This window comes from Cyprinus carpio, chromosome B6 (assembly GCF_018340385.1).
Source record: "Cyprinus carpio isolate SPL01 chromosome B6, ASM1834038v1, whole genome shotgun sequence".
In the NCBI taxonomy this organism is placed as follows: domain Eukaryota; kingdom Metazoa; phylum Chordata; class Actinopteri; order Cypriniformes; family Cyprinidae; genus Cyprinus; species Cyprinus carpio.
In genome coordinates, this window is record NC_056602.1 from 10,376,387 (window position 1) to 10,391,210 (window position 14,824).

Consider the following 14,824-nt stretch of genomic DNA (forward strand, 5'->3'; position numbering starts at 1 on the left):
AAGGTTAGGGGGAATTAATGTATTATTGAGAAAGGCCTACAGCAAAAAGCGCCAGTTCAGTCCATAGTCAGATGGGTAAAGTGGTCCACTTCATTACCCCTCATGAGAGTGTGTATGGAATCGCTAACCCAAGCCGCCCCTAATTCGCCCATCGCTGTCCTCCACAGGCCGGCACTCGCCCCGCTCTCAAAGCCTCCTAAGGCCCATTATTTCAACATTTTCAACTCCCTCGTCCATTTCTCTTTTCCCTGGAAAAGGGCGGCGTCAGTCAATCGCTCGCCTCTGTCGCTATTGATCGGTTGACGGCCCCTGTGGCAATCTGCGCCCGGCCCGCGGAGAGATGTTCTACCGCTTCGTCATCTCGCGGCTAACGACATTGATCCCATCATGTGGAGAGAAGCTTACGGAGAAGAGCTCATTCTTTAACCCATAAATCCCTTAAAACAGACACGTGCCGGGGAAAGAAGAGTAGAGAGCTGCTTTTTATTCCCTCTCAGAACTTAACAGTAACTCTTAAGTTAGGAACTGTCAACTCAAAATTCTCTGATTAAACGCTCATAATAGTGTTTAGATTCGTTTTCCTGTGAGCCTCAAACATTCGCCCTCTAGTGTTCAGAAACTTCCTCAATCCTTTAAACTGAAGTACCTCTCAGGAGTCAGGAGGGAGTTAACGGTCCAAGTGCCCAGAACTCAATTACTCCAGCTCCCAATAAATAGGGCCGGCTCTCATCCCGCTGTAAATGAAGTCATTGTTTTAATTGGACCTATTAAACGTCTGAGTTTTAATGATGATTCCGTCATAAACATTTACCTTCAGGTGAGAGAGCACTGTCCAAGGGCAAACGCCACGCTACTCTGCTAAAAAATTCTCTCAACGCAGTACTCGCATTCTTTTCCTGTCTCATCTACCGCTCCAACAGGAACGTTGTGCAGCTGTGTTTATTTAGACTTGTCGTGACACACTACCACACTAATCTGCTAATTATAATCATAAACGAGCATCTCCACTCATTTGAAAGAAAAGAGAGTAAAGAGAAGCAGCAACAGCGCTGACGAAAACGGTTAAGGGGTGATGACAAATATGAGTGTCCACAATAGAGAAAAGGAAACGTGTTTTAAAAATCGAGGTCAAAATAAGTTTTTAGAAATGCAATCTTTGATTTGAAATGGTTTTGAAAAACCTTTATAATAATATTTAATTATTAAAGAATACTGTACTTTTCTATACCATTCTAAGAATGATTTTAAGATAAAAGCTTTTCTTTTACAAATATAATGAATTCTAAATTATTAGTTACTAGTATAATTTTGGGGAGTCGTATCAACTACAACCTAAACTAAAAAACTTTAACACATTTGTGAGGGTTTGCAGGTATTCTCTCATTACATAATTTACTCTTTTGTTTTTTGTTTTTTTTATTTTTCTGCATGTTGGTTGCACCAGACTTTAGGTTACACTGCATGACTTTGAATTTTTTGGACGGAAGTTTTTTTATGTTTATTTTTTAATGAGGCTTTTTTTCTTCATTATGATATCAAGGCAGACATTTTTAATTTATGTTCCTCAAAAAAATATAAAAAATAAGTTTAATTCAGAAATAAAAAATATGCTTAACATGGCAAAACTGCATTCAAGTCATTGTGTGCATGTTATATTTATAGACAGATAGGAATTTACATTAATAGATTCGTAAAAAAAAAAGTCACTATGTCACTGATCCTTATGTTAATAGCAATGCAGCTCACAAACCACGGTGGCCTTCATGAAAACACTTATCAGTGACTCTGTTATTACCCAGAATCTATTAGAGAGCTTTATAATGACCATTCGTAATAAGTCAAGCCATTTAAGTATTATTGGACAATAGCACTGCAGGAGCATGGAGGTGGTGAGAGATATATGTCCACAGATCCCTCTCCAGACACCCCTGCTGTATTTTACTTTAAGTGTTAAGAGCAGTTATGATAAGACTGGGTTAAATATTTAAACTGCACAGCTAATACAATTTAACTTTGACTATCAATCTTGGCTCCCCTGTGAGAGGCAGCCATTTATCCTGCCGGAAACATTTCCCGTTTGATCAGATTTATGGCAGGTGGCCTGAGCACCGCAGACAGGAGAAACAGAAGTGTAGCCATCACAGAGCAGGACCATTCACCCCACTGGAGCTACTGTTTAATAGACAGATTTAGAGAACTGTGGCTAGTATTAAAGCAAGTAAGAATACTTCCAGCTGTATAATACATTGGGGAAATTTTGCTACATTATAATACATTCTGCTGCAATTGGGACAAAGTGGATATCAACAGCCAGGTTTCAGTCCATGTATACAAACTGGAGATATCAGATTATTTTTGGATATCGAACTAGAAATGCTGGATAGAAACAATAAAAATTAATGAATTTAAAATTTTACATAAAATTGTTACAATTGAAATAAAATTTCCATAATGTGTATAAACAACTTTTTATTTGGTAAGCAGAAATTTGAATAAACTACGAATGAAACATATTTACCAAAAAAAATTTTAGAAGCAAATTTTAAAAAAGCCCCAAGAATTAATAATTTTATAAAATGAAAATATCATCTGACCTACAGTATTTTTTGTCAGTGTGGAACATGAGGGTGAATTTTGTGAAATAAATTTTTGAGCATTAATTTTTATATAAATTCAATTTTATTTTGCCTGAAGTGAAAATTGTGTTCTCTTGAACACAAGATACTGCTTTATTCATAATCTTTTTTTTTTCTTTTTTTTGCAGAAATTATATTTAGAACTTGTATGGAAATATGATACTGTGTTGAAAAATATCTCTATCTCTATCTCTATCTCTATATCTATCTATTTGTCTATCTATATGTGTGTGTGTGTGTGTGTGTGTGTGTGTGTGTGTATCAGTATTAATCCCATCATGATTTCTGCACATCTGTTGATTTGCATCAGATAATCATCAATTTGAACTAATAATCGACAGTCATTACCTTGTTCTAATTAACTGGCCATGTTGCTATTTATTTATTCACTCAATATTACATTGTCAAGGTCAACAGATCACAGAACCTTGCTGAACAAAGACCTGGACCCCCGCATCACCAACACAGGTTGTGACCTCTCTTCTAAACGCTGAGCTGATTCAACAGACTGACCTTTATTCTCAACCCCCAGAGAGAAATAAGAGGAAAAAAGACTACATTGTGCACACGAAGGATGGACAGAACAGGTAAGTCGGACTAAATAAAGACACAGGTACATTTATTAGACTGCTGTCAGACCAGTTAGAAGCAGTGTGCTATAAATATTAGCTAATGAGTCGGTGGAGAGCAGGGCAGATGAGCAGCCCGCCAGGAATCTTGTATAAAGGTCAAAGAGCTCCTGCACTTACTGTTCGGTAATTAGACCTGCTATACAAGACACAAAATACACACTTGTGTAAACACAGACTCGTATCAAAACACAAGCCTTTACATCCTGCATGCAGGGAGTTAAAGCCACAGGTGTAACAGTGAGAGTTATGACATGCTGACAGCTTATTCACTCACAATCCATCACATATGTACACACACACACAAGCACTGATCTGATTGGACAGCCTTGACTCCTGACTGGGTCCTCAGGCAGATGCAAGTGAACTGTAGTGTGTCTTCTCTGTTATAGGATCAGCCCAAATAAAGACTGTTCTGAGGACTTTGATAAAAACTTCTAAATATGACAGAAATAAACTGACAGTTCCATCAAGATCCCAACCTTTAAAAACGTATATCTTTTATTTTCTTTGAGGAATAACAACGCAAATGTCCTACTGGGCCATCAGGATGCCATTAACAAAAAGTTAGGTTTTTTTATTTATTTTTTTATTTTTTTGTCAAATACAACATTACTACAATAAGACTTGGATCTCAGTGTAGTAAATTTACACATTATTTTTGAGGGGTTTCTGAGATGGTATGGATATTACACGTACATACGATAAGGTGAGGGAATTAATGTAATGATCTGAGAATTAACTGTTGAAAACAGACTCCACAACTTACATGTTTACCAGTGTTTTCAGCTCATCAGCGCTTTTTCCCCTCATGTAGACAGACTACACGCACATGGTTGCCAGGTTAGAAAGATTAAATAAACCACTGGGCAAAAAATGTATGGATTAACAAGAAAATTTTTATTATTTATTATTTTTTTTTAACTCTTGACATCTGGCAACCACAACCATTAAAGAATTTGGAGGCTTATTACCAATGCTAAACACAAATCCAACTTAAAATCAAATGTTTTCAGGATACATAACAAGTGGACAAATATCACAGATGTTTCTGCTTAATAATAAATCGAGAAAAGCAGAAATTGTGATAATGATTAAAATCTGATTTATCATGCAGCCCTAGTATGAACTAACAATGTGCAACATTTTTGCAGGATTTATTAATCTAAACAAATGAATACACGAAAAAATAAAAAGAAAAACACAAAATCAAATAATTTAGGGAAAAAATAAAAAAAATAATGTACCACAGTTTCCATAGAACATTAATTAGAATTGCTTTTAACATAGATAACAATAAGAAATGTTACTTTGTGCACCAAATCAGCATATCAGAATTATTTCTGAAGGATCATGTGACACTAAAGACTGGAGTAATGGCTGGAGTAAAATTCAGCTTTGCCATGACAGGAAGAAATTACATTTCAAAAATAATTAAAATGAAAAACAGGCATTTTAAATTGTAATATTTCACAATATTACTATTTTTTTCTGTACATTTGATCAAATAAATGCAGCCTTAGAGAGCAACAATTAAAAAAAAAAAAAACTTAGTGACCCCAAGCTTTTGAAAGGCATTGTTTGTTAATACATTATAGTTCATTGTTACTTCTTGTTCATTCATAAGAGTTATACAACTCTATTCAAAGTTAAATGTATTAGTATATGAAGAAATTAACATTCCCTAAGAAGAAAAAATTCTAGTTTGTGATACCTAGCTAATGTAAAAAATTATTTACTCAAAAAATGATTGTATATTTTAGTTATAACTTGCAAATACTCTAATAAAATACTGATATAGTGTTATCAAATATTCTACTGTTAACAGCAATAATTATAAAGTAGCTACAACAACTTAATTATTAAACTTCAATACAAACTACATAACATTTGCAATTAAAGTAATGGTCAAACCATAGAAAGATACAGATATAAATAAAGAGATTATAAGAGAGAGAGAGAGGAAGTGCACAGCAGACCTCGTTAGATGTTAGCGTACGCTAACAAAGCTCTACATCCTCACTCTGACATTGTGACAAGCCAGGGAGGGGGGTAATTAGGATAATTAAATTAGCACGCTGATGGACGCAGGCTGGGGAGCTGTCAGGACCCCTCACCTCTACCGAAGAACCACTGACACACATACACACACTCTGCAGGCGTAGAAATACACACATAGCTACATCCACAAGCACTCTCAGAGCTGCAGACTCTATTTAAACAAGTAGGCACATATAGGAAAGCACAAAACACACGGAAATACAGACATAGACACGTGGCCTACTGGAGTAAACCCTCAGCTGACCCGGACCAAATAAATTGCCTCACTTTATTTCTCCACTGGCCATCTCGTAAACACTTTGTTACATAAATCTAATGCAGATAACTACTGCACCAATTATTTTTAATGGTTAATGTTTTTGTTTTTTGGCGTGTTGGCATCTCTATGATTCTGGGAAAGCAATGGAACTCGCTCGTCTGCATTATCTGATTTATGGCAATTCAGGTCATTATATTACTGAATGCTCAACCAAAGACAATTATCATTTATTAGAGGCAAAAGGCCATGAGGAGCCAGAGCCCTGTTCTTAAACATGAGCAAACTTGTATATATAGACTTTTGTCCCATTAGGAATTATGAATTTGAGAGAGTAATAATTGATTGTGACAGAAAGTAACCCAGGGTGATCAAACATGCATAAAACTGCATTGCAAATCAATGGGAATCATGCTTTAAAAAAAAAAATCTATTTTCCTGATAAACTGCACTTTCATTAATACCCCACTGAATCTCTCAAATCAATTGAGAAAACTAACAAAGCAGAACTGCTTCAAGAGAAACGATCCTGGTACTAACACATATCACACATACTATCACATATTTTACTGCATATTGTAAAATGTGGCAAGAAAAAAAAAATTGAGGGGGGGGTAATGAAAAGAACAACAAATATATATATATAAGACGTGCAGGTATTTCGTGGGCACTTCTAAATACCGTGAATAATTATATATTACAAATTATTCAGAATTTGTAATGCATTTCAAGAATACTATTCCCATCAACTGGTCAAAATGCACAACACCTCTGTATGCTGCTTGAAAGATGCGATGTAAACAGGCACGCATGAGAAGCACATGGGGGAACATGTGAGGCTGAATGAAAGCACATTCACTCTCTGACAGCAGACGGCGCTAAACTGCAGAAAATTCAGCGCTTACCCTGGAAACCCCATAAATAAAGCAGCTGCACTACTTTAAACATATTTAAATAATTTTAAATAGCCATTCAGATTTGTATAATCGCTATGGTGTTCATCACAGCGCCAAATACTTAAATATTTAGAGGTAATTGGCTATTTATTTTCAAACTTTTTTTTTATTCATTTTAATCTCAACTAAAACATGCCCTAGATATTGTTTGAAAGTGTTTTAGTTCTTTATTGTTCATTCACACTTTACATTAGGTCTTCATTAGTTAACATTAGTTAATTCATTAGTTAACATAAACTGCCAATGGAAAATTCTTCTGAACATTCATTCATCTTAGGTATTCCAATATTTAATAACACGTTGTTAAAATCGAAAGTTGCAACTGTGTTATTTAATGAGCTAACATGAACTAAGACTTGTATTTTTTGAACAAAGATTAATAAATTCTGTAGCAAATGTAGCTATTGCTCATTGTGAATGTTAATGCATTAACTAAGGTTAACTAATGAGGTCTTGTAAAGTGATACTTATGGGTCTTTATAGTTCTTTTGCACTTTGATCTGTGTAAAACTTTTACATTTAAATGTTTTTCTGTTTTGATTAATTGTATTTAAATGTTATTTTTGTTAGAAGAAAAAAGTTATTTAACCTGTTATACTGTGCTATGACAACTTTTTAAAACTAAATTTCAATAAAAATTTGATACCGGCATAAATAGGCTATATATATATATATATATATATATTAATAATAATAAATAATAATATTTATATATATATACATATACACACACACACATAAGAAAAAGAAGTTGAATTATTAAAAATGTAATTATTAATACAATTAGTTAAATGCTTTAAAAAGTAATTTAATTGTTTTATTTTGTTTGTTTGTTTGTTTTTTTCCAGTAATTGATATTAACTTAATATTTTAAAACATTTTCTGCATGGTTAAATATGCTACGTGTATAAAATAAAATAGCATTTTTGAGAGGAAAAAAACAAGTCGCGTATAAGTCACATTTTTTTTTATTACATTCAGAAATAGGCCTAATGCTGACACAAAATGTTTACAAACATTATAAACACTATAAACATAGCTTAGCTAGGCTATATCACTTCGCAACAAATCCTTTAAATTTAACAGTATTCAAAAAAGAACAAGAATGAAAAATATAAGAAGCTAGAATCACTTGATTTTTTTCCTTCTAACAGTGGAAACAACTACTCCTTTTAGTCATACAGATAATTGAAACTAAAATGTTTTGCTTTTATTTGTGTACATTCACAATAAAAGCAAATCTTTGTGCTTTTGTAAAATAAATATAAATAGGATTTCGCTTTTTGCCGTCTTGGCTTCCTTTCGCGCAGCACAAAAGTGTTTCGATTTTTTGCGTATTGGTTTTTTTTGGTTTTTTTCTTTCATTTTGTTAATTTATTAAGTACAAATATATTTCTCAAATAGGCCTATAGCCTAGCTTTATTATGTTTTTCTCCACTCACAGAAGCGCTGCAGGTGCGTGATGTGACCATGTGAATCCTCATGTTTTGTTGTTTGCTGCTTTTTGCGCATGTAAAATGAATCCCTGGAAAACTAATTTTGGTATTTTTAACGGGTCACAGCACTTATCCTTTCCAATTTAATTCAATTCTAATTCAAAAATAATCTTGTCAGTTAATGGTTCATAATTGGTTAATGAGTGTCGGTTGTCGGTTAGGAGAAATAACCAAAATTAACATCCATAGATATTATAATTATTAATATTTTTCCAACGTCGCTCTTTTGCAAAAATGCACACTTTTTAGTAAAACAGCTATACTATATTTTTATATTTTACGTCATGATGTAGTATTTATTATATATTTTAACAAAGCCAGATAAGATTTTTTTTTCTCTTATTTAAATACTAAAATGGAACTGTTAATGTGTGATATGATTATGGAGCCAAACAGACTTCAAATCAGTCCATACTGTTTCTACTTTGAGATGATCAACTTAAATATCAACTGCTATTGTCCAGTTCTCTCACAAAATCATTCAGAGCCTGTAAATCTGCAGTGAGCCAATGATTAAAATGCTTTAATTATGGTCACATGTGTAATAATCACAGCTCATGCATTGCTCTGATGCAAAAATAAGCCCAAATCAGGCAAACAAAATGACATGAATCCGCACACACACACACACACACACACACGCACGCGCGCAAAACACACCTCTGGGCAGTTGCTATGCTAGCAATGCAACACAAAACATTAAAATAATAATTTTGCTACTCACCAATAAATTCCACTACAGTGGATAATTAGAATGCATGATTAATTGAGGATAATGAAATGAGAGATGCGAGGAGACAGCGTCAGTAATGATCAGGAATTTAGCCTTTTTTTGCTCTCATTTAGTGCTACTGATGAGCTTGGCCATCATACAGACATGCACACACACACACACACACACACAGTTAAATTACAGCGGTCTTGGCTGCAGCCAACAGTGTAATAATTAAGAAGATAATAGCTGAGCGTTTAGAGTGTAAATCTCCCTCCTGGATGAAGCTCTGAACACTTCAGCCTGCCCAACCCCTCCGAAGAGCTGCGTACATCTGCCACACACAGACACACGTGTGTGCAAATACACCAAACACACGTAATACCACATGCAAACTACACCAATGTGTCCAGATAGATATATATATATATGTATATATATATATTTATACACACATACATACACAAAACACACAAACATCGCAACTACAAATGTTCACTAAATATCAATATGAAAAATCATCTGGGCCCAGGGAAAGGTTAGAAAAGTGTCAGTTTGAATTAAATGGTTGTACTGGATTTCCATTTCTTTTCACAATGTTCTCTCATGTTTCTTCATGTCTATATAATGGATGCTAGTTGCTGTCAAAATCAAATGTGTTAGCATTGTCTCCAGGGGCCCTAACCATCTCCAACCCATCATCAAGCTCAGACCAAGACTCGCTATCAGCTCTCCCAGCTCTCTACATGATAGATCATACCTGCACAGGCTCGGGTATTATTTTCTTTGTTCCTCAGTGGGGATAGAAGAAGCAGTTACATTCCAACAGATCTTTAAGAAATAACCTAAAGGTTCATTTATGAGGGCTGACACTCACAATGGAGTGTTCATAAATGCATGTCTGCTGCTTGTATTTACTGTACCTTTAAAGCATTTGTATTTACTACTGCTGTGTGTAGTTGACAGTGTTCATCAAAGTATTATTACATTCTGTACCATATATACTTCATCTGTTATTAGAGATATGCTTGTTTAGTGTGTTTGCAAGTGTCTTGTGTTCATCAAGGTGGCATTAATTCGATCAAAAAGTAAAAACAGTAAAATAAAATTGTGAAATATTTACAATTGAAAATAACTGGTTTATATATTAATACATTTTTAAATGTTATTTGTCCATGTGATGAAAAGCTGAATTTTCAGCAGCCATTACTCCAGACTTCAGTGTCACATGATCATTCAGAAATCATTATAATATGTTAATTTGGTGTTCAAGAAACTTTTTACCTATTTTATCTATTATCAATGTTGAAAGCTTCATATTTTTGTGAAAATGATCATTTTTTTTTCAGAATTATTTGATGGGGAACAGTGACTTTTCTTGGAGTTTACTGTTTAATGTTGTGAATTACTTCTAAAACTAACACTTTGCTGGCTGTAGTGATGGTACTTCAAACAGGAATTCATTTTTGGGGATTTCTTGGAGTTTTAGTGGTATTCCAACATACTTTACCTTTTTCCTTTTTCCTAGCACATGTGTGTTATAATTTTGTGGTACTAGCAGTTTACACAATATGCACTCGAAAACACTTAATATAAATGTGAACATAAATATAAATGTGTTGTTAAGCCTCCCAGTATGATAATAAACAGCTCAAATGGTACATGAAGTCTGTCAAAACGTACTATAAACACATTTCCAATTTTCCAACAAGAAAAAAAATGTTCATAAGACCTCTGATGCTTTTTCAGATAATAGCCTACATTCTTGTGAAACAAGCCCCATTTCTTACTGTCTTGTGCCCCCTAGTGGAGTGCAGGCCTCAAAGGCTGCTTACAACTTCATCCTCACTTTATCTTTCCAAGATTATGGTGTTTTTAACTGCAAGTTACCCTGCAACGGTTAATGAAGCTCTGAAATCTTACTTCTCAGAGTGTCTTAGCAAAATCCAGCACACAGAACAACACGGCTATCTTTATACCACACAGAGCAATGCAAGGCGAGATGGGCCATTTAGCCTGTAATTAAGAACTGATTAAGCCAGATTGGGCCGGCTATTCAACAGCAAAGTCACCTTGCACTCTCTGCCTCCTGTTCTTTATGCTGTAACCTACATAATGTGAAAGTAACGGTTACCCAAGCATGAACTGTTATGACCTGTGCTGCGATACATCTCATCTAACAGAGGTGACTTACAATTAACACATCCGGGCAGAATGTTGGATTTAAACCACCACTGATGACCTTGTGTTTGTTTAACACAGATTTGCCTGTAAATTCAAACTCTTTTGCACAGCACAAATATAAAGCTTACACTTTACACTATTTAGGACAGTATGAAGAGACTCACCGTCCTGGAAGACGCGCTCCACGTTGAGGCCGTAGGTAGCACAGGTCTCATAATATGTGCACCTCTTCAGGTCGTTGGACAGTTTGCGAGCGCGGGTGTCATCGATGACACGAGGGTTAGCTGCACTGATAGCATCTGTGAATGGTCAAGACGAGACAAAGAAATTTTAAAACTAAAACTGGACGGAATAATAACTGTAATAATTAGTGTTTTAAGAAAATAATTTAATCAAATATGACAGAATTCAACTTCATCAAAATCTTGTGGACATATTTAAGAACAAGAGAACAAGCAGATGAGCTATAGTTCTAATCTTCCATTTATTAGAGTGTGGCACCCCCTAGTGTTCATATACTGAAAACACAAGTAGTATGAAGGTTTTTTCTTGCATTACTTAATATTTTAAAAGCATATCTGCGTTTAAGAGTTTGGGTTCAGTAAGATTTCTTTTTTTCTTTTTTTTTTTTTTTAAAGAAATGAATATTTGCATAAAAAAGTAACAGTAAAGGCATTTATAATGATACAAATGCTGTTGATTAGAACTTTCTATTTAACATTTAACAAGAATCCTATAAAATGTATCAAGGTTTTCACAAAACCATTAAGCAGCTCTAAAATAATGTTCTTGAACACCAAATTAGCATATTATAATGATTTCTTAAGGATCATGTGACACTGAAAGTAATGTTTACTGAAAATTCAGCTGTGCATGACAGGAATAAATTATCTTTTAAAATATATTAAAATAGAAAACAGTTCAAATTGCAATAATATTTTAGAATATTATTGTTATGATTGTATCATTTAGGTATTTATTTACTTATTTTAATTTGGTAATTGAGAGTTTTTGAGAGTTCTGAGGGGGGGGGACTGATATGTTCAGTTTACATCTCACAATTCTTACTTAATAACTTGCAGTTGTGTGTTATAAAGTCACAATTGCAAGATATAATCTGGTGATTCTGAAAAAAGTCAGAATTGTGTGTTTATGTCTTGCAATCCTGACTTTATTTCTCAGAACAGAACTCGCAATTCTAAGGTTTTTTTTTTTCTTGCAATAGCGAGTTTATATCACGCAATTCCGAGGGGAAAAAAAATCTGAATTGCGAGACAAAAAGTCCCAGTTACCTTTTTTATGTTTTATTCAGTAGTGGCTTCCATAATTCAGAGACTTAAAACATAAAAAATATATAAATAAATCTTACCAACTCCAATGTTTTGAAAAGTAGTGTACATATAAAATATCTATAAATAATACTTGGCCTCACAGTCATACCTTAATGTGTAAACATAACTGGTCAACAATTAATGTGTAAAAATAACTGATAACAATAATCCCTAAAATATGTACAAAATTTGTGCCTAGTCATCAAACTGTATTCTATTCAAATTGTTGCCAAGCCACTGGAGAATATGGCCTTGAATTGAGTGCAAGTTGCTGTCATATGATATATCACATAGATTTTTTTCTCTCCAAGACTCACCCTGAGTTCCCACAAGCACCAGGGGCACCTCTGCTGTGTTGCGGTAGTTGGCCATGCGACTATAGTAGTGGTAGACCGTCTGAAAGCTGATCTCATCTTCCAGACTGAACACAAAAATCACTGCATCTACCCACAACGCAAACTGAGAGAGAATGATTGAGAGAGTGGGAAGAATTTAGAAAGTGAGAAACACACACACAAAAAACCACAATACTTCTTTGTTTAAAATAGGCTAAACATATTTCATAAATCCACCCCCTTATATTTCATCATTTTCTGCCCCCTATTCCCTATGATGTGATTATTGTGAATGTGAACTTGTGCAAGGGCTTTGAACCTCTACATATTGGGACACTGGTGGGACTTAGTTGCAGCTGTCCTAAAAAGTAGACTTAAGAAGCCATGACAACATTTTGGGTAAGTGAATATATGGAACAAACAATGCTCACAGGACTTATGGTTAATTCTGGGAATATCCATAAGAAATGCACTGAAACAACTCTGTCAGCTCGAAATGATTGACTCTCTGCTCGATGCGACTCACCATAAAATTCATATTTCACAGACCATGAGAAAGAGGCCACATGAGACTTCCTGTTTGCATCTTATGACTAACATAGAATCAGTTTGTCTAAATAAATGTTATCAGCCTCATGTAAACCTTATTACATCATGGTTTCCACTCAGCCGCTTTGTAAAACAAAACTAATATATTGTTATAGCTACGTCATCCAGAGTTGAGACTAAAGCTCAGCATTGTGAATCAGAACATGTGTTTGTGGCTGCACTACCTACCTGAGCCTCCGGAGGTCCCCCTTCATCCCTGATTAGGAGGAGGTAACTTTGTCCATCCACTACAATCTCCTTTTTAAAACGTCCTCCTGTCCAACAAAAGAAGCCAATCAATTTAAAGAGTCTGATGATTGTAATACATTCACTACTTATAAATGAGATGATTGGTGGACTGTTGATTGAAATGGAAACAAAAAAGGATGTGTATCATTTTTTTATTTTTGAATTATTTTAGGGGGGAAATAATTTGTTCTATAAATCAGTTTAAAACGAGTAAATAAAGTAAGGGGAGTACTATAGAAATGTATTAAATATATGATGTGCATAATTTTATTCAGTGTAAGATTCACAGCAGGGTTCAGTCCTCTGTCACAGACAGCTGTAGCATGGCAACTGTTTTTTTTTTTGCATCTTTTATTCTTTCTGTGAAAACACTGTTAACAGCAAAGGATTTCAGTTTTGGTGCTCCTGTAAAAGATCTACTGCTGCTGCGACATTGTGGAATGTCCTTTTTTATTCTCAAAGGACTGACTGTTAATGTATGAATAATAATCACACAACATAGAACTTCTATTATAGTATATAAGATTTGCTCACACTCAGTGTACATACTGACTGGCTGTTCATAGTTACAAACACATGAATCTTGACAGTAGGATTTCATGGAAATAAATAAATAATTTAAATATATTACCACTTTTCTGTTTGTTTAGTACTGATATTTAATATATAGTTAAAGCATATTACTGGATTGAATTTATGCTGTCTCTGAAAAGTTTGTTTAAAAACACCTTTTGTAAGAACTGTTTAAATAGTATTTAGAAATTTCACAATGAAACTGATTTTTTTTTTCTCATGTAAGAATTGTTTAAGATATATTTGTAAATTTCACAATAGAACTGAATTTCTTTTAATCAATAATTGAACTGGAATTGTTCATTCTTTTAAATTCCATCCCTATTACTTAACTTACTAAAATCATTAAATAATAATAATAATAATAATAATAATAATAATAATAAATACATATAAATATATATTTTTCAATTTTCCCCTCAACAACTATAATCATAGTTAATCTTCACTTCAGAAGAATAATTGTGGTTAATTCAATTTTATATATATATATATATATACACATATATATTACATACATACCGGAGGAAATATCAAACTATATTCTAAATGAGGGGCCCTGTGAATAATATTGTGTTGGACAATGAAGGGACCAAGTCACAAAAGGTTGAGAACCTTTGGTCTAAACCTTATTAACGTGAGTATTTGACACAATATAAAATGCAGACTGAACAAAGATGCTTGAAATGAAATGATTCATTTATTTATTGCACTTGTAACTCCCTTTTTTATAATACATTTATCTATGCATTAAAGTGTCTTTTATCTACTCTGAGTGCTTTCTTCCTGACCTTCTTTGTTTTTCAGAAAGACAAATA

General features: G+C 33.9%; 1 protein-coding gene across 7 annotated transcripts in view; it reads right to left on the minus strand.

Moving 5' to 3' along the window:
• Window positions 1-14,824, minus strand: part of LOC109105236 (arf-GAP with GTPase, ANK repeat and PH domain-containing protein 1-like) — a 174,114-nt gene that overhangs the window by 64,208 nt on the left and 95,082 nt on the right. For all 7 annotated transcript variants that reach the window (XM_042725657.1, XM_042725658.1, XM_042725656.1 and 4 more), the window contains 3 exons: window positions 13,374-13,459; window positions 12,579-12,720; window positions 11,095-11,229 (listed from right to left, as the gene is read on the minus strand). In XM_042725657.1, the coding sequence (XP_042581591.1) occupies window positions 11,095-11,229; window positions 12,579-12,720; window positions 13,374-13,459 (363 nt within the window). The remainder of the gene's footprint in view (window positions 1-11,094; window positions 11,230-12,578; window positions 12,721-13,373; window positions 13,460-14,824) is intronic.